The sequence below is a fragment of the Drosophila yakuba genome, chromosome 2L, assembly GCF_016746365.2.
Source record: "Drosophila yakuba strain Tai18E2 chromosome 2L, Prin_Dyak_Tai18E2_2.1, whole genome shotgun sequence".
Lineage (NCBI taxonomy): Eukaryota > Metazoa > Arthropoda > Insecta > Diptera > Drosophilidae > Drosophila > Drosophila yakuba.
Window position 1 is genome coordinate 14,982,976 of NC_052527.2, and position 23,696 is coordinate 15,006,671.

Here is a 23,696-nt window from a genome sequence, read left to right on the forward strand (position 1 = left end):
AAGGATGCAGTCAAGTGCAAAAGACCAACCGATCAGGTCTATTTGGGCCACCCAAACCACACTGGGTCAGCAGTGGTTGTATCTGGAAACTTCCGGTTCGTCACTCCTATTTAACACTGTGACCGAGGGATACGGGTGGAGGACGTTGTAGAAACAATGTGCAGTCATTGAGCGCAAATGTGCCAAATAATGACTTGCAGGCGAGCGAGTGCAATTTATATGATAAGCAACAAAAATAAATTGCAAGCAATTCATTTTACTTAAATGCAGTGCAGTGCAGCAACAACTGCCGAGTTGGCAGCTTTATTTTACCCCTTTTTTCAGGTGAGTGTGTTTGCGTATGTGAAAGAAAAATACTTGGCTCAGATGTGCATACATATCATTTCAATTTTTCTGCTACGTTTGCAGGCAGACTTGATTTACTTGGGTGCTTGCTGCCTAATGAAGCCAGCGTTGGAAAATGCAAATGGAAATCCGTAGCAAAAACATCGATTGTTTGTGGTAAAGCTGAGCTCATTGCATTCATTCGGAAAGGTTGTTTTAGCCTAAACTATGATTTTGGAAAATATGTTCTGTATGGCCAAAGCTATATTAAAACATTAATTATACACGGCAATCAGATGTTGCTGTATTACACAAAATACAAAACCAAAGGAGAACTCCATAGTCCATTTTCTCAAATATCAGATAACCCTTGCTCAGCTGATGGGAGTTATTGGAAGATTTTTGAAAATTATGATAAAAATAGGGAAGAATAAAATGTCTGCCCACACGCAACTATCTAGCTATTATAGTTCCCGAATTCTCGACACTCATCCGGACAGACAGACATACGGACGGACGGACTCCAATCGGCTAGTCATCCTGATCAAGAATATATAGACTTTACTCTACGAGTGACGGGTATTATGAAAGAAGTCACTAAATATACTTGCAAGTAATTGAATCCCTTTTTATTATTTACGCTACTAACAAGAACGTATATATTTAATAAAATTGATTGCATCCAATAAGAATGACGCGGGAGCAACGAAATTGGCAATGCTGGGAAACGGTTGCAGCCGCGGCAATCCGCTATCCTGACAACAAGGACACATCCACAGTGCTCATATTCATATGCAAAATTAATACTGGCTAGAGACTCCAGATGGGGACATTTGCCATGGAAAGTTCAAGCCTCGAACAGTCCAGGTGCGATGTCATTCAGCAACGTACAAAGGACTCCAAGAATTGCAGAATGTTGTTCCAAGGGGAGGGATGAAGGTGTCACCTTTCATGCACAAAATAAGTACACTTTTTAATGCCTTTCGTAAATAATTAAAATTGCTATATTAAAACTTTAGCGCGCAATTAAAGAAATCTTAAAAACTATAATAAAACCTTAGCGCACAATTAAAGAAATCTTGAATTCCTTTTAATTGAAATATATTTCTTTTGTGAATTTTTTAGAAAGCTTACGGAACTTATGGTCATTGGATATCAGATATATCCAAAATTATTTTATCCAAGCTTGTATACTTAAACATGCATTTTCGAATCAAAAGTTTCATTAACAATCCTTACTAGCTTTAACTGATATTGTGATACTCTAGTTGAGTATAAGTACCAAGTACGAACAGATGTAATAGCTGATGGACTTTGTAAGTCCAGGGGAAAATGCTCTGCCTGCAACAACGAAGTGCATCGCATCCGTTGACCCGACAGCTATAGCAGAACCAAAGGTAACCTGTCCCGTCATCATTCTTCTTCTCCGCACTGCCCCATGTTTCACGCTTGCGCCCCCTGATTTCGCTCTGTGCATGTGCTGTGTCCTTCATTGTTGAAAGCTGAACCTTGGGAGCAATCAGTGGATTATACGCTGCTTTACAAAAGCGGGCGACGCGTCGCCATCCCAGAAGACCTATGACCCGGACCCAGACCCGGACCCGGACTGGATGCCCTCTGATGCATTCAACACTTTTTTTTCTGCCCCGCTCATTGTTCGTTAAGAGTTGGACCCATGTGTGTGTGTGTGTGTGCGGGTGTGGGATGAAACATAAATTTTACTGCGAACTCATGGAGCCGTGTGACAAGGCCGCAGGAATTCAAAACAAAAGTTGCAACAAATACCGAACACGCCATAAAGACAACAACAGCAAATATATAGACATAAATTGCAGGCCTAGCCACTCCACTCCCCTCTACTCCCCTCTACACCCCTCTACACCCACCAACACCACTCCATTCCGCTCCCAGCACTGCACTGCAACAGTGTTGGTTAGCCCTTTCTGTCGCTGGCAAGCAGAAAGCAAAAAGAATGACAGGAAACCGGATGTGAGTGCATGCCTTTTGTGCATGCAACGAATTATTCAGTTGACACACAGGATGTGTGCTTTGCTGTTCATGTTGTTGCCACTGCCACACTGCTGGTTGCTGGCTGCTGGTTTGTTTGCCGCTTTTCTCAGAGGATCTGCGCCCGGATCCTAGCCCAGTTTTCTCTGCATTTTTGGTTAATTTCGTAACCATGACAATTGGTGAAAAATTAACACACCCACACTTGTCAGTTGTATAATCTAAAAGCGCGAATTGCCACAAGAGCGCTTAGTTGGGTAAGTTTTCCAGTTGTATAGGACATAAATTCTTATTTTATCTTTTTCTTTTGCAAAATGTACAGATTCTGAAATCCTTGTTAAGTGTTCTCCGAATATGTTAAAGTCCTTGCCTTTTCATAAGGTGGTATGTTTGGCTTGATGGCATGGACGGATATATGAATTAAAATATGCTTTACGATCGCATATGCCCATGCATTAAAGGGAATAATTTTCATAAAGTACCTGTCTCCTACTTGAACACCACAAAATGGCGGAAGCATTTTATTTTGCCATTTCATTTTGTTCCACTGAATGTGTATAGGGGCAATTTTTTAAAGCAATTTTACCATTTTATGTGGACCAAAATCATAAATAATAAAGACCCAAAGCAAAAGCAAAGTATGGGGTCGATGCCAAAAAAGAGGAATGGCTGAATGCGATGAAAAAGAAGAGTAATCAAAAAGTGCGTGCTAACTAAATTGTTATTGCTTTCAAATGTCACGTATCATTATCATAATTTTTTCGCTTGACATTTTTAAGTAGCTGCCATAAATGTTTATAACTTCAGCACACCGAAAGTGTTTCTATTAACTTGGCCCAAGCTCCACCCCCTGCGGAGCGTGGGACTCTTAACATTATTGGACCCGAGGGACGAGCAGCCCAATAGGAACGGAACGGAAAGGACGAAGTCCTTGGGCCACACACGTACGTAGGCACCTTGACATTCATAATTCATAATTTATGACTGCATCTGCCAGGTCCTTTTCCAATGTATATATTATAATTTAACTGTTGAAAGGTGGCACACGGAAGGCAGCAGATTACGTTGAAGTCCGAAAGTCTATACTGAAAATAATTTAATTTACTGCAGCAGAATGCACAGTTAAAATTAATTGTAATTACAAATCAATTAAAAAAGGATTCTAAGTATTTGAATTCTTTTAAACAAGTTATGTGAAAAGACTCGCGACTCTTAAAAAACAACTAAAATAATCTGAAAATGATCAAATGTAGTCATGAACTGAATTTATAACATTTAATTCAGCTTTTGTACAGCATCGGAACCTAAGCAATTTGCATAATTTTATTCAAACCATTTTAAATGGGCAGCAAACAATGTGTCTAGACAAATGTTTCCATTTATGAAATTGCTATTTTATGCAATATGCTTGTGATTAGTTCGCTTATGAATGAATAGGCAGTGCATGGGCATATATTCAGATGCAGATACATACATACATACATTACCAGGCGCAGATCGAATCAACTTTACAGAAATTACAAAAAATACAAAAAAAGATGATGATCAAAAACTTACCCTGCAAACATTAAAACTAATCAAACTTTTAAATACACTTCAACCGCAGCAGGCTTAAGATTGAGATATTGCAGCAGGGCGGAAGGCGGGAGGAGGTGGAGGCGTGGCATAGCCCAACGTCCAGAACAATTCGACAGGCGTCTTAAGAGGCATCGGCATCGGCATCGGCATCGGTTCGACTTTGATTTGTTGCCGCGGTCGCGTCTCATCTCATCTTCCTTGCCCCCGGTACCATCTCTTTTTGGCCTTAACTTTAGCCGGACTTTTGCCTTGTTGTCAACGTCAACAGAAATTGATTGCTCACCGAGAACACCAGCAGCAGTAGCAGCAGAAGCAGCGGTATCAGCATCCTCCCCGCTTTTTATACCCTATTGGACTGCCTCTGTGGCATTTTCATTTCATTCAGAGTTGAGTTTACTTTGCGCTAAAACTTTTACCCAGAGAGCTTCCGAGTCCCCCGTCCCTAAGCTTCTCCAGTGAATTATCCTGAACCAGCGGACCAAGGAAGCCTACTCCCCGGCCAAAACTTTGACACAGTTTAGGAGCCAAAAGTTTAATGGAATTTGTCTATGGCATCGTCTTGCCCCCAGGCCTTCCATTCGCCCATTCGCCAGCACTCCTTTTGCCGCGCGCCGCCAAAATAAATAAAACAGCATTCAACTTGTTTTTAAAGCAATTAAAAATTCTTTAAGACTGCGGAACACTTTTACCACTTCGTCCTCAGACCCTGGAAGACTCCTTCCTGCTGAAGGCCACCGAATTGCGATCGCGTCGTGGGCTGAAAGGCTGTCGGAGGGACGAGAGCAGAGAGGTGGAGAAGCGCTGTGAAATGTAAACAAATGGGGAATGAACGCAGGTTTTTAATGTTAAATAATAGTTTAGTTTACTTCGAAGTCTATGCTTAACATCTATAGAATGGATTTAAAAGATGGGGTCAATAATGGTTAATAAAGGATTCGTAAAACATTTGAAAACTTGTCAAAAAACAATTAACAAAAAACAAAGAGTACTTTTTGAGTATAATAAACATTTATCATTATTATTATGTATTTGAGTACATTGCCTACCTATAAGTATAAGTTGGTCCTGTTAAGCAATCAAATGGAACTCTCAACGATTTCAAATCTAATTTAATTAGGCAGATTTCGCTTGTTGTTTTCTCTGTTGGTTTCCCAATATTTTATTACAGTGCTCCACGCGGCGTATGAACAATGCGGCTGGTTTATTGCTTGCGCTCCCACAGAGAGAGCATAAAACTCACACACACCCAACATCATTATCAACACTAATGCACAGCAACACTCAAACACACACACACTCGCAGAAAAGTATGGGGAGAAGGTAGGTTCTGAGGAAACTGGTCTTAACTACTTTCTGCACGTCTGCAGATAAAATCGATAAATTCCTTTTCGTAAAACGAATTAGGAAACTAATTGACTTGGATTTCGCTTAAAGAATCTCACATAAAGAATCTCACATAAATCGTTAGCTTAAGCGTGATTCTGGCAGTTGCATGGTTGGGGTTTTTTGTTCTTTCGGTGCGGGATTTCTTGAACTTTTTCAGTAGTTCAATGCCAAGCTGAAATTGGAGCAGAAATTGCTCGCATTTTATTTTATTTAATTTTTCCTGAACAATTTATTTTGCACCATAATTGCACTGGTTTACAGAGTTGATGTGCGGAGCGGCTAAATTTGCAATTTTTCCTAAGATCATATAAAGTATTTATCTAATACAGGACCATAAACCCTTAACCCTTAGAATAAAAGACTTTAGTCATACTTATTGAGCAAATTATTTAAATAGGACTATTAACGCTACATATATGTCCTTTTAGGAAAAGCTTAGCAAAGTATTTTATTTTTGTAAGCTAGTGCTGTTTAGCATTTTAATTATGTGGCCGTCGTTGTTGGACGTTAAATGTCATTAAATGTGAAACATTTTCTCCCATCGCCCCCTTCCATTCGACTCCTTCCGCTAACCACTCAACGCCATCATCGTAGTCGTCGTCATCATTCAGCTCCAGCGGAGCGTTGACAAACTAACAAGGCGCAAATGTTATGCTCACATCTCCTGGCTCTATGCATTTGCCTTTCAATTTAATTTAGCCCATGGACTCGAACACTTGCACCTGCAACTGGTTTACACGACTCCCGCATCCTGAATTTGCTATCTGTGCAGGCATTTTATGCTCGGCTTATTTGTGCAGACGTCTATGCCACTTGAAGGTGCGAGCCAGCATTTTTGCACACAGATACGGAAACCTCTCACTCAGCTCATTGGCATGGAGGAATTTTCGGGATCACTTCCTGGTAAACAAAGTTAAAAGCTGATTTCCATTCACTGATTAAAAGAACAGGTTATGTTCAGCTTAGATGCACTTACATACGAGTATGTAATGAGAAACGTTTTTTTAATGAATTGTATAAAGCAATTCTATGTAATACTATGGATTTCGATTCTATGGATTTACTAGTTATTAAAATACTGAAGTTGAAAAAGCAAGTAAAACAAGAGAGAATGCAGTAGTCGAGTTACACGACTATCAGATACCCTGCTGGAAGTTGTACGTGTAGGAGATATCATCATTTTTTTGGCACTCTAAAAGAAATAAAATGAATAAAACTCCAAACAAATTTCAAGCTTTAGGGTTTCCCCACTTTTTGGTTCAAATTTATAATTTTAACAAGATAGAGCGCTATGTCGATTTCCTCGACTGTCACATACTCATTACTCAACAAGTGGGATGGCGAAGGAAAATCTTGCAGTAACAATTTTGGTGGACAATTAATAAAATGTTATAATTTTTAGTTCGCTGCGTTTAACGCTTCCCAGTTATTCACAAATTTTTTTAGGGAATGTATTTTATCCTTTTACTCCACGAGTGAGAGGTATATATAAAGTTAACTAAAATGACTTTTCATTTATAAATTCGAATACTCCCATTCTTTTGCATTCGTGAGCTCATTAAAATATGTATATGATTTTAATACAATCCTGGTAAACAGGACTTTGGTATACATTCCGAGCTCATCAAAAATACCATCCGAAAGGGGAACCTGCCGTGGCAAGTCATGTGACAAGGTAAAAGTTGTCCTTCCCTTTTCTGTTGATATTGTTGTTCATTTGCTAAGAGGGCGAGGTGTAGTGGTGTAGTTGGTGGTGTGGCGCCCCATGATACGCCATGAAAAGTGGAAGAAAATTACAAAATTTGAAATTTATGTTCCAGGAAATATTTTTATGCAGATTCCCCATTTTTTGCATCATCACTCCCTACCCGCAAATAAATGAGTGCAATTTATATGCAATTTCTTTGCGGAAAGCACAAATTAGAGTGAATGAAACCGAATCTGACTAATTGTGTCAACGTTTTCTGAAATGGGAAATATGTTGGGATAGTATTCATTTTCCTTAAAGTATAGCATATGGCAACAGAAATAAAAATGTAATTAAAAACAAAAAAATCATGGCTCTTTTTGAATCAAAAGAAACTGTAACTTTCAGATTTTTTTGTGAATACAAAAGTTATTGGTTGGGGTATAACTGTATTTATACTGTAAACCTCTCGTCTTAAAACTAGTTTGATTAACTATTTTCCAATTATAAACTTGGCGAAATTGTACTATTTGTTCCTTCAGTGAAACATTTCCAGAACTCGTTGCACAATACCTTTTGCAATGGGCAAACTTTGTTTTATTTTTACCTTCTGCTCGAACACTTTTATTCATTTTATACGTTTTACTGGGCTGGGGTCAAAGCTCTCGGCTGGGTTAGACATACACCCTTCTCAAGTTCAAAAATTTATTGTTTCAATAGACCCCGGCGACACATGCAGTTCGACGGGAACAAAATAAAATAAAACCAAACCGATATAGGAGAAATTGAATTTCTATAAAAGTTTCGACAGCATGCAAAAGACAAACTTTGTCCACTGGCCTTTTGCCCGGTGGAGGAAGTGTGGGAGAATTTTGGGGCTGGGCAAGGGAAGTCGAGAGGTTGGATCACATACGCTGCTGCCACGCCCACCATTCGGAGTCAGGAGTTTGCCAAGGAGTTAAGTAGCCAATCACCATGTCCTCCTTTTGTCCTTCACTCAGCCCTGCCATCTTTCGCCCTCTTCCCTGAAGTTCCGTGTGCAGTTCCTTTGGCGCTCCGCAGAGAGCGCTGTCAACACTTGGACTTCCGGTGTCCGATGCCGCTACCTCTGCCACTGCCACTGCCACTGCCACTGATGCTGCCGCTGCTGCTGTCAGCAAAATGTCACCAGCATGCACATGGAATCGCTTTTTCCACTCTCCTGTATTTCATTGGGTCTGGGCTGGCGATTGGCCTCCGCCATCCAGTCATCCTGCCACCATGCAATGCGACATCCTTCGATCCCTCCATTTCGCCATCCTGGCTGACTCTGCCTGGTCAGGAGCATTATTTGCTTTTATTTCTGCAAGTCAATAGCTTTGGCTTTTAAATTTATCGACTGACGTTTGATGCGCTTCATTTAACTTGGAAACACTTTTCAACTCAAATTCCTCACCCCTATAGTTGGCCCTCTTTTATATTATTATATCCGTTACTCGTCGAGTATAAGGGTATACTGGACTCGTTGAAATGTATGTAACAGGTAGCAGAAGGCGTTTCCAACCATATAGAGTATATATATTCTTGATTAGGATCAATAGTTATGTTGATCTGGCCATGTCCTTTCGTCTGTTAAAAGTTAGAAGGGTTAAGACTAAACACGTAGATTCCAGAAACATTGACGTAGCGCAAGTTTGTTGACTTTCATACTTTTTCTGTTTTGTAAAATTCCAAAAACCTCTTTCAATTGATATCCCTGAAAGATGTGTTAATTTTTTCGTTCGTACTTCCACTAGTTGAGTAACGGGTATCTAATAGTCGAGAATGTAGAGTTCTCTCTTGTTTTTAGTTCTATATCTTATAACGAGCTTAGATAATAAAGATATAACATTTTTCTGGAAATGCAGCTAATTGTTGCATTAGCAGCGCTGATATCTATCAAAAACGGCTTTTTTCATAATTGGTGCTGAGCGTCATGCTCAGATGTCAAGTGTCATTAATCACATCGCACAATGCGTTCAGCTGGGAAAATATGTGTACCACTAGACAAACAATGCTACAAATTGTAATATATAAAAGGTCAAAAAGCATTGCCTTGCCTAATAAGATCGTTTAAGGTATTGACAGAGTCGACCAGTTCCTGTTTGGGCAATGTCCAGTTTGAGTGTCGAAGAACTGGTCAACGCTGCTCCTACATAAGCCGGTATGCACCGGTAACAAAACAACTTATCTGGACTTCAGCCTGTCTTAGCCATAAAGCTGAAAATATCTTTGTAAAAATGTAGGAAGTAAGAAGATCAAAATACTAGCACATCTAACTGGGTTCAGCTGATGCCATACCATCCATTTGGTTATCTGGCAATGTACTTTGCAGAAAATAGTGGGTTAAGTTGTTAGAAGGGCAGCCATGGTTGGTGCAATAAGCAGAATGCAGTGAACTGCAAAATATAGAGCTTCATGGTTTTTATACCCGTTACTCGTTAAGTAAAAGGCTATACTAGATTCGTTGAAAAGAATGTAACGTTTCCAAACCTTTAAGGAAATATATTCTTAGCCTGGATTAAAAGCCGAGTTGATCTGGCCATGTCAGTTTGTCCGTCCGTGTGCACGTCGATATCTCAGGAACTAGAAAAGCTTGAAAATCGAGATAGAAAATTGATTGAGATGACAGAGACATAGACGCAGGACACTTTTCTTTCCTGATATCTCCAACAAAATATATTTTGATTTGCTTTAAATTTATTATTTGTCTTACACCAACAAATTTTTTGAGATCCACTCTAACGTAATTCGTAAAAGTTTTTTTCGGTATATTATTTGTCTGGCCAATTTCAATCGGAATACAAAAAACATTTTGGCACGCCCACAAACCGTCCAAAAAATATTAAAATTTCTCGTTTGGACTTCCACCAGCTGAGTAACGAGTATCTGATAGTCGAGAAACTCGACTATAGCGTTCTCTCTTGTTTTGTGCTTTAGCTAGTTGCCATATTTTTCTATCCCCCCTTTTTCCCAGATCAACCTTACCCCTGTATTTTTAAGAACTGAACAAGGGGCGGACTCAACGCCCACTTCACAAATATCAACTGAAATAGCTTTATATATTGTTGAGATAATAAAATTTCAGCAAGGTTCGATGGAAGAGCACAGACAACAGCAATTGTATGCGTTCGGCCATGTAGTCCTGCGAAGGTTAAGAGATAGGGGCACGGAAAGTTTATATGCCATCTGCACACTATACTAGTTTCAGTTCAATGAACTCGAGCAATACTCTAAATGAACTGATTGATCTTGATCTTTTTTCATATTAATTGAGGACAGTAGTGCTCTCTGTAGAACTCGGTGGAATTACATTCTGTAAATGTCTCATGTTTAAAACAGCCTGCATTCTGCTTCACCTACCATAGGAGCAGATTCGATTGTTTAATGACCCTTGATTGCAATAAGCCAATTTGCAATGGGAAGGTGTGGGCGAGTGAAGCGAAAACGCTTCGCATTCGAGTTCAAAATGCGGAATAAGTTCATTAGCATTAAAGTAAAAGAGGGGGAATTTCCAGCATCGAACTGCAAATGCTTGCCAGAAGCTTTTAGTTTAATTATAGTTGATGTAACTTTTATGCTCATATAATCATATTTTAATTTCCCTTTGAATAGGCTGTTTGTATGTGGTTTGGTCAGAAGCCGCATTGTCAGTTGAATTTGAATTTGAATTGCCATTATTACCAAGATCTTCTTAGCTGGCATGGGCCATAAGTAAAAGTTTAGGCACATGCTTTTTATTTAATAATCCGTGCTTAATTGACTTAAGCGAGACGGATTGCGTGTCTAGTAACGTAAGCTTCGAAGGGGAATTAGATCAAAATGAGTTGATTAGGACATGAACACAAAAGCCGTTGACAAGAGATAAACCTTTGACTTGGCCCTGGATTTCAGCCCCATTTCCTACCCACAACTCAGTCTGCAGCTAAGTGGGCGTGGCCGGCTTGTAATAACTCACGCCTTTTGACACAGATTAAACCGGCATGGAGACAATGCTGGGATAAGGGAACTGCAACGATGACGAGGACAGAAACAAACTTGCCCGAAAGGATTGGATTGTACGTATGACCCCTCTCGCATGTGCCTACATACATATGTGCATGGATATGTACTTGCATGTGTGCAAGTGGGTGGCTTGTATAAATGTTAGCCCTTATTGTTTGCCCGGCTGGCCATGCAGGCTGCAAATATCAGAGGGCGGCCAGACAATCCCCATTCCCACCCACTTTCCATATACTACTTTCCATACCGAGCTCATTCAAGCCAGTCTGCTGCTCATCTTCATTGTAGATGACAGCTCCCATTGTCCTTCGCCGACTCCTGCAGCGACAGCAGCTGCACATTTGGCCGCCTCAGATCGGACAGAATAGTACCCATTATCCACCAGGGGAGCCAGCACCCCATATGCCATATCTCCCCATTAGCATGTTCTTTTTGTTCCTTAAGCCTCTGCTTTGTCCCTGGCATGACTCATAAATTTCCGATATATTCGGAGACATATCTTTTAATCCGTTCTCAAAGGAACTAAAAAAATTAAAAAGAATAATTAAGAAGATTGTGAGATGTATATTATTTAAGGTTTGAGTATTTTACTTTAGACGAGAGCAACACACAAGATGTCTGACTTTTAAATTAAGATTAGACACAAGTTGGAGTAACTCATGTTTATAAATATACTATGCACATTGGAAATTAAATGATTTCCTCTACAAATGATTTTTCTTGTTGCGTTGCGATTTTCCATTTTTTTTTGTATTCTGGCTTATTTGTTGAGACAGCGCCATGCATAATATAAAAATTGTACTCAAAACGCATCGACTAAAGGGAAAATTCTATGCATTTTATATCGTGCCAGAGGGCATTCGTACGATGAATGTAAGTACATGCACAACTCATATTATATGTATGCAGATGGGAGTTTCATTTTGCCCTATACACGCGGAGTTCCACTGGCAGGACGACCTATGCAGGCATTACCTATGCTCTGTGCGGACCTATAGCCAGTCACCTTGGATCCTCAATTGGAGCGTGGCAAAGAATTCATCATGTAAATAGGGTTAGTGTGTGGAGTCAGTGAGTGTGAGTGACTGTGCTCCTTGATGCATAAGGCATTCGATGTCTGCTTCGGAAATGACAAATTTCTGCTTGCATCAATTGGCAATTCTGGTCGAGACTGCGATGTACTGAAATTTGAAAAATATTTTAAGCCTCTCGGAGAAACCTTTTCTTAAGTTTTTAGAAATATATTTTAGAGGAGCGTGGAGAGTTCAACATAATTTACTTACATACATATGTATATATTCAGGCGGACAATTTGCTGAGCTCTCTGCATCTAAAATTTTTTGAATATTAATCTTTAAACACGAGCCTAAGCAGGTTGTTGAATTCCTTTATCTGGCCGTGGGGACATTGAAAACATTCCGAGCTGCATGCAGCTCTTGGGGAGAGAAAGGCACAGTTGCTGTTGCAATTTCTGTTTTGTAATTGGCTTATTTACGTATTTTTTCTGCGCCCGACATCCAACGTCGACCGTGCTGTGCTGCAGGGGTTTTAGAGTCCCTGGCCTTTGTTTTGTAATTGTTTCGAAAGTGGGCGACACCGAGGAGCGGCGGGATACAGTAGGCGGCGAAAGTTAACGTCATTGTCGTTTCCGAACTCGACGACGTTGGGTCGCTGTCGTTTGGGCCAAAAGAAGAAGGACGACATTAGCGGCAACTGTTTTGAGTGCTGCTTCCTGCCGGTCTGTTCTTTATCGTGCCTGCACCACAAGCCCCGCCCACCTGCCGCCCACCTACCGCCCACCTACCGCCCATCTACCGCCCACTGGCCGCTTTCAAGTGGCGTTCGAGTGGCAGCCATTGTGCAGCATTATGATGAAAGTTTGTGTCGCAAAATGCAAATATTTGAAAGGTAATTGAATTTGAACTTTGCCGCTCATCGTCCTCGACTCCCACTTGGCCACTCGAGCTGCCTGCTCAGTATGTCAGGTGTACAGAGCAAAAACAGCAGCCAAACTCCTCTTAAATTCAGGACCCTATCCCTTAAATATTAAATAGCTGCTTTTTATAATTTGAAAATTAAATTTAATACAATATTCAATACACCAAACATAGTTTGTTTCTCTGCTTTCTATGCCACAAAAACCATCTTAAAGGCTGGGAAATGGTCGATTTAAAAACGGTAGAAATATGATTACGAATATATATTTTATAATATAAAAATTATTTTTTGGTTTTTTGTTTTCGTTGCATTTGTAAACACAAAAATAAACTAAGCTTACACAAATTTATATGTGTGATGAAAAGATTTATTGTACAACTAAAATACATTTTGATTCGCATGCACAAAGATTATTTAAGTTTTTACTAGCGCAGGTCAATGTAGAAAAGTTGGCTTTAAGTGTCCGATGCCGCGCGTGCAATGGCGTTTAAGCCTCAATGGTAAATATTTGACAAACAGCTTACATGTTTTATTTACCCTAGCCGAATGGTCAACACAGCACAAAGGCCAAATCGCACTCGCCCTGTCTCACTCACAGCGCCTCTGTCTCACTCTGGCAGTCATTTGTTTGTTGTACAAATTATATACAAAATTTGCACACTCATGAGGGCATTCAGTTTTCATGTTTTTGAGTACACATGAAAATCTATACAAGTCTGGAAAACACAACTGCCCCTTTTCTGCACCAGGCTATGTGCTCAATTTTGGGGCATGCCGCAGGTGCAGTGAACAATAAATTTTGATGAAAATAAACAATTATTTAGACATGATTGGCTTGTTGCCTGCCTTTTTTGAGTTGTCAGTTCAACTTCTGTCTGAGTTCAGCTTTTGTTTTTGGACCATTGCTTTGATTGGACGATCCAGTTTGGGAAACCTTAAACCTTAAAAAAAATTACACATTTCACAGGAAAATAATAAATGCTATGAATTGTACAGCTTAGACTAACACACATTTTTAAATGTACATGTTTTGCCAGATTCATTATCAAATTGGTTATCAGAAACATTTCTAAGAGATACATTTAAATGTATATTACTTAATTCTCTGAAATATTTTAATTGAAGAAAAAAATAATATATTAAGAGAGACAATTATGAATAATTTCGTATCTTTAATCTGTATAAAATTAATTATACGGTTTTGATGGATTTTAATGCTTTAAGCGAACTATTTTCTCTAACTCATCGGTAGTTAGAAACCGTTGTTATGAAATACAAGCCCAAACCCAATTAGCACAGCTCGAAGTGCTTTTTTTCTGTATTGTGGCTAACGCCCCCTAGCTCACTGGGGGCGTGGCAGACATCGTCTAGCTTCTTCCACCGCGTCAAAGACAGTAAATTGGAGTGCAAAAAGTGGAAGCCTTCTTTCACTCCTGGCTGCGTTTCTTAGTCATCTTTTGTTTGTGCTAATTTCCTGCGGTGGGAGAAAGGAAAAGAAATAAATTGAAATATAATTAAATTTTCGCACAGGGGCAGATGTGCCACATAAATTTCTTGCACTTTTTCAGTGTTTTATAGCCCGTATATACATATTGTGTCAAAATGTTGGTTTTAAAAAGTATTAAAATCAGTTTGTGCACTTCAAAAGTAGTACTTTGAAAGAGGTACTGCATAACTAGTCTTCTTGTTTTAAGGACGGGGGCTTGGAAATCGCTTTAGGAAAACAAAGTTGACTTATTCTTCAAGAAGTTAACATTGTGACCTGTCCTTTGTTAAGTGACCTTTGATTGAAAGTAGCAATAGCGCCGACATATTTTGGGTCCGAGCATCAAAGTCGAGCAGATTGATAGCTGAGAGATGGGCACCCGGTTTCTCCCAGGTTCGGCAATCAAAGTCAAAATTGGCTCACAATTGGCAAGTAATCGAGAGGACGAGAGTGCAGTACCCCAGAAAACGTTGACATCGTTTTCAGTTTTTCGTCGGCGCGCTCAAATTTCTAATTTCATTAAAATTTGTTCAAAGGGCTGACGGCAAAGGGCGGTTGTCGGATGGATGGATGGATGTTGGATGTTGGATGTTGGAGTCCCAGACGTTGACAGACACAAATCGACACAATAGACGTCAAGCGCAGGCGGGTGGGGGATGTGGGTGTGGCAGCTTTGGCAATCAAAGAGCGCCGATCAAAGTTGAAAATCGATTTTAATTGCAATCTAGGCTCAAAGCCGCGGTGCTCGATTAGCGGTCAAGTGGGCGAGTGTGTAGCTGTCAGTGGACATTAACGGGGCGTGGCATGTCGGAACTTGGTACAATGGACGTTTTTCTGCTTCCCCTTTTTTCCAGTTGAAGTACAGCTTTCGACCATTAACAGTGATTTTTTCTACTGAATCTTTGGCTCTTATGGTTTCGCAATTCTGAATATTGTACAAAAGACAAATAATTATTTATCCCATGTTCAATATCAACATAAATATCGCTTGCAACAAATTGTTCTTTTAGGAAACTTTCATAATGCAATTGGAACCTATACTGATATCGGTGGAAACATAAAACATGTTTTTAGAAGTTAGGAAATGGAAAAAATTCTAACCATCCATGAGATTTGTATCAGGCTAAAAGTCAGTGATTTGCCCCCAGTAAAACAGCACACGCTTTAGTCTTCCCAAACGCTCCAAAGGGAGCACATCAAAAAATTTAAAAAATGCGGTGCGGTCAGTAGTTAACTTGCGAAATTGAAGTCGAAGTAAGCTCGAGGCGTTTTACCAGTTTTAACCCAAAATTATCTCGTTTTGAATTGAGGACTCACTGCGAAGAAGTTTTAAACAAACAAAATTATGATGCTTTCAAAAAGCAAACAGCTGATTGGCATGTCGCAATTGCTGCAAAAGCAAGTTTTGGGCTTCCTGCCACCGTCATCGTTTCGCCTGGAGAGTGGCTATCCGGCGCCCTTGCAGCCGCGCAAGGACCTAAAGCCGATGAAGAAGAAGGATAGGTCAAAGGTGTACGATGCCTGTTGGCAAACGACGCGAAGGACCGAGTACAAGTGCCGTTCGGATCCGGAGTTTCAGATGCACGCCTTTATCGATTCTCGCAAGAGTTGTTTAGAAGATCCCTGCGCCACCGAGATGTTGGCCCTCGATCTCACCCACTACAAGCCCTCGGACATGGGCAAACGGAAATACCCTCGTACCTGGTTCGAGTGTGTGGTCAAGCGGCGGAAGCGCAAGGCCCACTGCGTCCCCATACCGCCACCGATGCCGCGACGCAAGCGCAAGTCGAGCAAGGCCCTCTGCCCCGTGGATATGTGCGTCCTGGGCAAACAGGAGCTTAATCTGATCAAGCCCTGCGTTAAGCCAGCCACCTCATGTCCGCGCTTCAAAATGCCCAACTGCTGTGTGGCCGCACGCAATCCGCCCAAGTGCCGTCGTCCCTTCAGACGATGTGGCCGTAGACCCAAGACCAAGTATCCAAGTTTCTCCGAGTGTAAACGTGATCCCTTCCCGGATGCTCGACCCATCGAGTGCAACTGCCTGCTCAAGCCGGCCATCTGCGACATGTGGCGCCACTACCGACGCCGATTTGGATGATCTACTTCGATTTCATCAAGGGATTTTTACCAAGTTTTGACCTATCTAAATTAATGTCTCGAAAGCCTACCGCATGCTGAAATTCAACTAGCAACAAAGTAGCTTTCGTATTTTCTGAGCATATGACAATTCCCTCCCAACTATATGTTTTGTCATGCTCGTATTGAAGAACTATAAAAATTGGTAACTGTATGTTTAAATTCATTGGTATTGGGCTTTGCAGAATCTAAACAAATATTAAATATGCTAACATCGTTTCCCAATAAAATCTTAAATCTTAATCTTTTACTCAACTTTTAGGTGCGAGATGATATGAATTCGGTACTGGCATTTGGCGCCGGGTGCCCTGACATGCTCGCAAAAATGCAATATGCAACAGCCCGTACGCGAGTTTGTATCTGCAGATTGTCCGAAATGGTTACAATTCCCAGGGAAATAACCAAATTCCATTATACAGATACAAATCAAATTGGCAAAAGGCATTGAAAGGGATCAAATGAGGGTTGGTTGCAGAGGTAGGAGGTAGGGATAAAATGCAAAAATCAAATTACCCGGACTTGAGAAATCGCAGACATCAGAGAGCCATAAATCAGTAGGGAAACGAAAGAAATGGAATCGTACTTATATCGAAATTGTTACCGCTAGTTAACGGTTTATTGATGCGTCGCTTTTGGCTGAATTTATTGGCCTGGTCGTTGGTCTTTCGCTTCCGCACGCAAATAGAAAATGGCCAAAAGCGAAATGGAGGAAAATCGTGCAAAGCATTGAATTGATTTGGCTCTTAGCCGACTTCTTAAGCTGGCCAAATGCTTTGCTTTAAAAAATACCTGGGTGCCAAGTGTGGCGAGAAATCAAAAATGAAAGAATAATTCGCAGGCTTCAAGGTGAAAACTAAACTTTCACGCTTTGATAACTTTTGAAGCTGAACAGCAACTTTTCAATTTGTTGGTACATAAAATATTAAAAGTATACCTGCATTTTCGATTTAAACAAGAGACTACAAGCCACTGTAGTCGAGTCCCTCGAACAACAAATTTTCACATGTTACTGGCATATCGATCGAATTTCCTATTTCTATCGAAATGCCACCAAACCAATAAATTAAAACTAAAAAATGTTTTAAATGTGTGGGCGTTAGAGGGCGTGGAGTCTGGAATCTGCATGTCTAATCTCATGTCTCCCTTCCTAGCTTAATAGTTTCTGAGATCTCGACATTTATATGGACGGACCTGATCAAAAATATAATATATATACTTTTTATGCTCAGAAACGCTATCTTCTACCAGTTACATACATTTTAACAAATCCTTTTACTCTATGAGAACCGGGTATAACAAGTAACTAGAACGCTCTTCTTCCCCATTCAAAAGCATTTTGACTAAACATTTAACATTTAACATTCCGGAAAAAGGTTCTATATTTCTCCACTCAGATTTCCACTCATGCCCGACCTCCTGACAATTGATAATGAATAATGGGGAGGATACTGTGCTGCATCTGCCAAGCTACGCCGATCGCTATACGGACATTCCCCGTCTCATCCGATTGAAGTTCATAGCTCAGGTCTGCCCGCAACTAAGTGTTCCTGCCCTCGAGTTAGCTCTCAATCATGTGAAGACCACCTACAATGTCAAGTTGTACGACGAGCTCTACAAAACGCTCTGCGTTGAGGTGGGCAGGAAAAACCCCACGCAGCCCAAGGGAAAGGAACGTCGTGCAATCGATGGCAACGAGGCGAGTACGTCGAGCGGCAGGGGGAGAGCTGTGGTGCCCTATGATTTCTACTGGGTGGAGGACAACGCCATGGAGGCCACGCTGATGCTTCAGGAACTAGACGCGGAACTGAACTTCAAGAAATCGAATTCGGGCAGCTCCTATGTGCGGCGCATTCTGGAGGAGATCGGGGATCATTACGAGAAGAGTGGAAACCTGCAGATGGCAGTCAAGTTCTATGCTCGAGCCAGGCCCTACTGTACCAGCAGCGAGAACGTGATCAACATGTTCCGGAACCTGATTAGGGTCTCTATTTACATGGACAATTGGTGGCACGTACTCACCTACATCGATGAGGCCAAGCAGTATGCCTATGGATTCGAAAATCTGGCCCTGGAGGTTCCAGGACGCCTGAGCTGTGCCGCCGGTTTGGCTCACATGGGCCTAAAGATATACAAATCTGCAGCCCAATATTTCCTGAACACTCCGTTTGGGCGGTACGATTACGATAAAATCGTGGCCCCAGAGGACGTTACTCTATATGCTGGTCTGTGCGCACTAGCCACTTTCGATCGAGATAGTTTACAGCTGCGCGCCATCAACTCAGAAGCATTTAAGCCATTCTTTCAGCTGTCGCCCAAAATGTGGAACATATTGGCCAAGTTCTATGCCAATGAGTTCGATTCCTGCATGAGCCTGTTACGCGAAATCGAAGATCATGTCAGGCTGGATGTTTATCTGTCTCCCCATGTCAATGTCCTTTACGACATGATAATGGGCAGAATAACGAAGAAACGAAACAGGGAAGTTATGACAGAATCTTTGAAAAAACATCAACTAAAATAAGTATTATGCTTTATTAAATATAAATCAAATTAAATTCGAAAACATATTTGAATTTCAAGGACTCTATTTAAAGAACCTGTTCACTTTACAGCAAATAAATTTATGTCTCAAGCTCTTACTATTATTTATATACTTTTTCGTTGAGTGCTGCGTGATACTTTAAGTTGGCAGTAAAATACGTCTAACTAAAAGGATTTCCTCTGTATTGTCACATTTTTACGAATTCTGCAGGAGTTTCCAAGTGAAAGCTTCTGTTTTTGCAACAATATAGGCACAGTAATAACAAAAAAATATATAATTACATTTTTCGTGTGCTCAGCAGAACGAACGAGCGAACTTGGAATCTGACAAAGAGGACAAAATAAGGGAAAAGGACTGCGAATACAGTGGGTGGTATTCAGTGCAAGGTAGTGAGCGAGCAGGAGTTGGTGAAATCATGAAATATTGCATAGCTGAAGTGATTTTTATGAACTCTTCAAAAGTAGCTCCGTGAAAGGCGAATAGACAGTGGAAGAACTTGGGCTGTTTGCTCAACATAAAGGTTCCCGGCACGCTAACGAGCTTAAAGATGTTGCACAAAGTGCGCACTGAAATTGCATCCATAATAGCGCCGCCCAACGGAAGCGGCATGATAGAGAACTCTGTCAAGAGGGCAAAGGTCAAGAGCAGATCAGTTTTTGGAGCTCAGAAAAAGTAAGCCACTCCACTGTTTAAGATGGATTTCACTCCTTAAGGTGCTCTTTGAAATATGCATTTAATTATATTTATTTAGAGAAGTTATTGCACGTGCATTCGTTGATCCCTATTTTAATATACATAATCTATTTAATCTAATCTCAATCTAAATAAATTCATTTGGATTTAATAGGATTTAGTCTTACATTGAGTATATGCATGTAAAATTCACTTAGGTTTCATTAAACCTACAATATTTTCTGCATTAGATTAGATTTAATTTTTGATTGGCACACACAGACGTGGAGATGTTGGATTAAAATGCTAACAAGACTGGCGAAATACCAGTTTGGGGAAGTAGACAGAGACACCTGAGCCAGGAATATGAAAACTATTGGGCAAAAACGGTGGATAAAAGGGCTCTGTTTGTAGTAGTGAAAACTTCGTCCAGACATTGTGTTGAGTAATTCTTTTGTAATGCGGAAGGAAGCCCAAAACAACACAGTGCGCAGCGATTTCCGTGAAGAGGGAGAGGGCAGCGGAAATAACTTCAAGACAAAGCACAGAACTGACCTGCGTTCGGTGGGCTGGGTAAATTGGGTGGTAAAGGGGTTCGCAGATAAATTGCTGCAGTGTTTAGTTAATACTTCTGACCGTCTTATGGCCTGGCCTTTCGTCCTTGGCTGCTGCGTCCAATTTAACAGGATACCGAAGGAACAGCGATGGATTCTCGCAGCTAGATACAAGGAACAAGGAACAGCAGCTGGCTCGACAAGTTTATCTTTTGTTACATTGACTTCCGCTGAGAGATACTAAACTAGAAAACATTCTTCTCCGCCTTCCATTCATGCTTTTTCTGTTTTATTTGCCGGCATTTCTTGCAGGTTAGCGCCAAAATCCTGGAGGAGGAACAGAGGCAACCCGGAAAACTTAAACAGAAATTAAAACGCATCTGGACTATGCACAGTGGTTAAAAATGGCTTCTTACAACTTATTGTATACAGTAGCTAAGTTGTTTACTACTTAATATAGTTATAGCAGTGTGGCGAAAATTCTTTTACGAGGGTCGTTTGATAAGTCCGTGACTTTTTGAATAAAATATATTTTTTTCGTCAAAGAAGCGTTTTATTTCTCAACATAATCTCCTTTTAGCTCTATACATTTAGTCCAGCGTTTTTCCAATTTTTTTATTCCTTCCAAATAATAGGTTTTCTCAAGGCCCTCAAAATAGTCGTTTGTTTCTGTGATGACCTCTTCATTTGACCCGAATCTCTTACCGCCGAGCCATTTCTTCATGTTTGGAAACAAAAAATAGTCACAGGGGGCTAAATCTGGAGAATATGCTGGATGGGGTAGCAGTTCGTAGCCCAATTTATGAAATTTTGCCATGCTGACTACACACGTGTGCACCCGTGCATTGTCCTGATGGAACAGCACTTTTTTTTTCGCCAAATGCGGTCGTTTCTGCTTCAAATCAATATCGAATCTGTCCAAAAGCTCTGAATAATATTCGCCGGTGATCGTTTTACCCTTTTCAAGGTAATCGATGTGAATGATACCTTGTGCATCCCAAAAAACTGTGGCCATGACCTTGTTGGCCGACAGACCCACCTTGGCCTTCTTTGGTGCACGTTCACCCGGAGAAACCCACTGTCTTGATTGTTCTTTGGTCTCTGGTGTGGTGTGGTGGATCCATGTTTCGTCTACGGTAACGAAACGGCGCAAAAATTCGTTTGGATTGCGGTTGAACATCGCCAAACACTCCTTTGAAATGGTCACACGGTTGCGCTTATGGTCGTGTGTGAGCAATCGCGGCACCCATCGCGCGGAAAGCTTTTTCATGTCCAAATATTCATGTAAAATGTGATGTACCCGTTCAGTTGAGATGCCTACAGCCTCAGCTACCTCACGCACTTTCATTCTCCGATCATCCAATATCATTCCATGGATTTTGTCGACGATTTCTGGCATGACGACCTCTTTTGGGCGACCTGAACGTTCGGCATCACTTGTACTGGTACGACCACAACGGAACTCAGTAAACCATTTCTTAACCATTGAAATTGATGGTGCAGAGTCCCCATAATATTTATCAAGTCTTTCCTTGGTTTCGGTGATGGATTTTTTACGCAAAAAATAATGCTTAATTAGCACACGAAATTCACTTTTTTCCATTTTCGTTAAAATTCACGAGATCGTCTGCTTTCAATGCCTATAAAACGCAAACCAAAAAACGCAGCTTTCTCAAAATTTTACAGTCAGCTGTTAATCGATAACTGCTGACAGGAGCAGTGTTGTATTTAGAGCAGGTGCGCGGCAAATACAAAGAGTCGCGGACTTATCAAACGACCCTCGTAATTTTTATAGACATATATGTACATGTAACAAATTTGTAGAACACACCATTACCGAACACTTGACATTCCTATATACTATATAAATCAGTGTTGCGCATAGTAGGCAACAGTAGGCAGTTAGTCGTATATCGATAGGTAATTTTTAAGTGACGTTTATTATTCGATATTGGATTGTCGATACAAATTGGTGTGTGTAAAATGGACTCGCAGGAGGGAACTCAGTGCCATATCCTGGCCATCGTAGTCCGGGTGTGTGCGTTGAGCGCGTTTACGTACTACACTGCCAAGTGGATGATCAACGCGCTGGACCCCAATACCAAGATCCGGGGCAAGGCGAAGTATGTGGCGGAGGAGCAGCTGCGCAAGTTGAACTCCTCGGCAAATGGCTCGGGAAAGAAGTTCCGAGCTCGTGACTTTAGTGAGCATGAGATGATGATCGCTTCGCATCTGGTTACTCCCGAGGACATCGATGTCAGCTGGTCGGATATAGCCGGGCTGGATGCGACTATCCAGGAGCTCAGGGAGACGGTGGTGCTGCCAGTGCGTCATCGTAAACTCTTTAGCCGATCGAAGCTGTGGCGGGCGCCCAAGGGAGTCCTGCTGCATGGACCGCCCGGTTGTGGCAAGACCCTGATCGCCAAGGCCATTGCCAAGGATGCTGGGATGCGATTCATCAATCTGGATGTCGGTGTGCTGACGGACAAGTGGTATGGCGAGAGCCAGAAGCTGGCCACAGCCGTGTTTACACTGGCCAAGAAGCTTCAGCCCTGCATCATCTTCATAGACGAAATCGAATCCTTTCTCAGGATGCGGGGTAGCAGCGATCACGAGGCCACCGCCATGATGAAGACTCAGTTTATGTTGCAGTGGGATGGCCTAATGAGCAATACCAACATTTGTGTCCTCGTCTTGGGCGCCACAAACCGGCCGCAGGACCTCGACAAAGCCATCCTGCGTCGAATGCCCGCTCAATTTCATATAGGAGTGCCGCGAGACTGCCAGCGACGGGAAATCCTGCAATTGATCCTCCAGACTGAGCAACTGAGTCCTTCGGTTAACCTGAAGGAACTGGCCCGCTTGACGGCGGGATTTTCAGGATCTGATTTGCGCGAATTGTGTCGCCACGCATCCATGTACCGTATGCGCCAGTTTATGCGCGAAAAGCTGAACACCGGCGAGAAAATTGGAAAGGGCAAGATTGAATGGGACTTCGAGGTAAAGGATCAGAACCTACAGGAGTGGGAGCACTTGGAAATCCAAATGGACGATCTTCTCAAGTCGCTGTCCGTCATGAAGGCGTCGAAGCTTCAGGCGCAGGGCGCTTTTCTCGAAAAGGATCTGGAATTGGACTGAGAACGCCGAATTGGGTATTGATGAGCATATAATCGGTCTCCATACCGACAATAAAAGCTTTGTTATGTGCTGCATCAATCTGTCGTGGATAAATTTGCAGTTTTCTCTCGTCTTATTTGGAAACTTTCATTGCTTAAAAAGATAAATTTTATATCAAAATAATATTTTTAAACTCTAAAAACTCAAACTTCTTTCAAAAAAGTGTCAAAGTGTCCTTGTCTTCCTCAC

General features: G+C 41.3%; 3 protein-coding genes across 3 annotated transcripts; all 3 read left to right on the forward strand.

Annotated features, from left to right (window-relative positions):
- The first annotated feature begins 15,577 nt into the window (after positions 1-15,577).
- Positions 15,578-16,805, forward strand: LOC6528263. Its single transcript, XM_002089280.3, has one exon. It carries the CDS (start codon positions 15,772-15,774, stop codon positions 16,522-16,524), a length of 753 nt encoding a protein of 250 aa, XP_002089316.2. The 5' UTR covers positions 15,578-15,771; the 3' UTR covers positions 16,525-16,805.
- A 1,058-nt stretch (positions 16,806-17,863) lies between these two features.
- On the forward strand, positions 17,864-19,207 carry LOC6528264 (COP9 signalosome complex subunit 1b). Its single transcript, XM_002089281.4, has one exon. It carries the CDS (start codon positions 17,992-17,994, stop codon positions 19,081-19,083), a length of 1,092 nt encoding a protein of 363 aa, XP_002089317.1. The 5' UTR covers positions 17,864-17,991; the 3' UTR covers positions 19,084-19,207.
- A 2,998-nt stretch (positions 19,208-22,205) lies between these two features.
- On the forward strand, positions 22,206-23,561 carry LOC6528265 (outer mitochondrial transmembrane helix translocase). The gene has a single exon (XM_002089282.4). It carries the CDS (start codon positions 22,314-22,316, stop codon positions 23,466-23,468), a length of 1,155 nt encoding a protein of 384 aa, XP_002089318.1. The 5' UTR covers positions 22,206-22,313; the 3' UTR covers positions 23,469-23,561.
- The last annotated feature ends 135 nt before the right edge of the window (positions 23,562-23,696 follow it).

Coding starts and splice junctions, on each gene's coding strand:
- LOC6528263 (XM_002089280.3), top strand. CDS start 15,772: ATGATGCTTTCAAAAAGCAAACAGCTGATTGGCATGTCGCAATTGCTG.
- LOC6528264 (XM_002089281.4), top strand. CDS start 17,992: ATGAATAATGGGGAGGATACTGTGCTGCATCTGCCAAGCTACGCCGAT.
- LOC6528265 (XM_002089282.4), top strand. CDS start 22,314: ATGGACTCGCAGGAGGGAACTCAGTGCCATATCCTGGCCATCGTAGTC.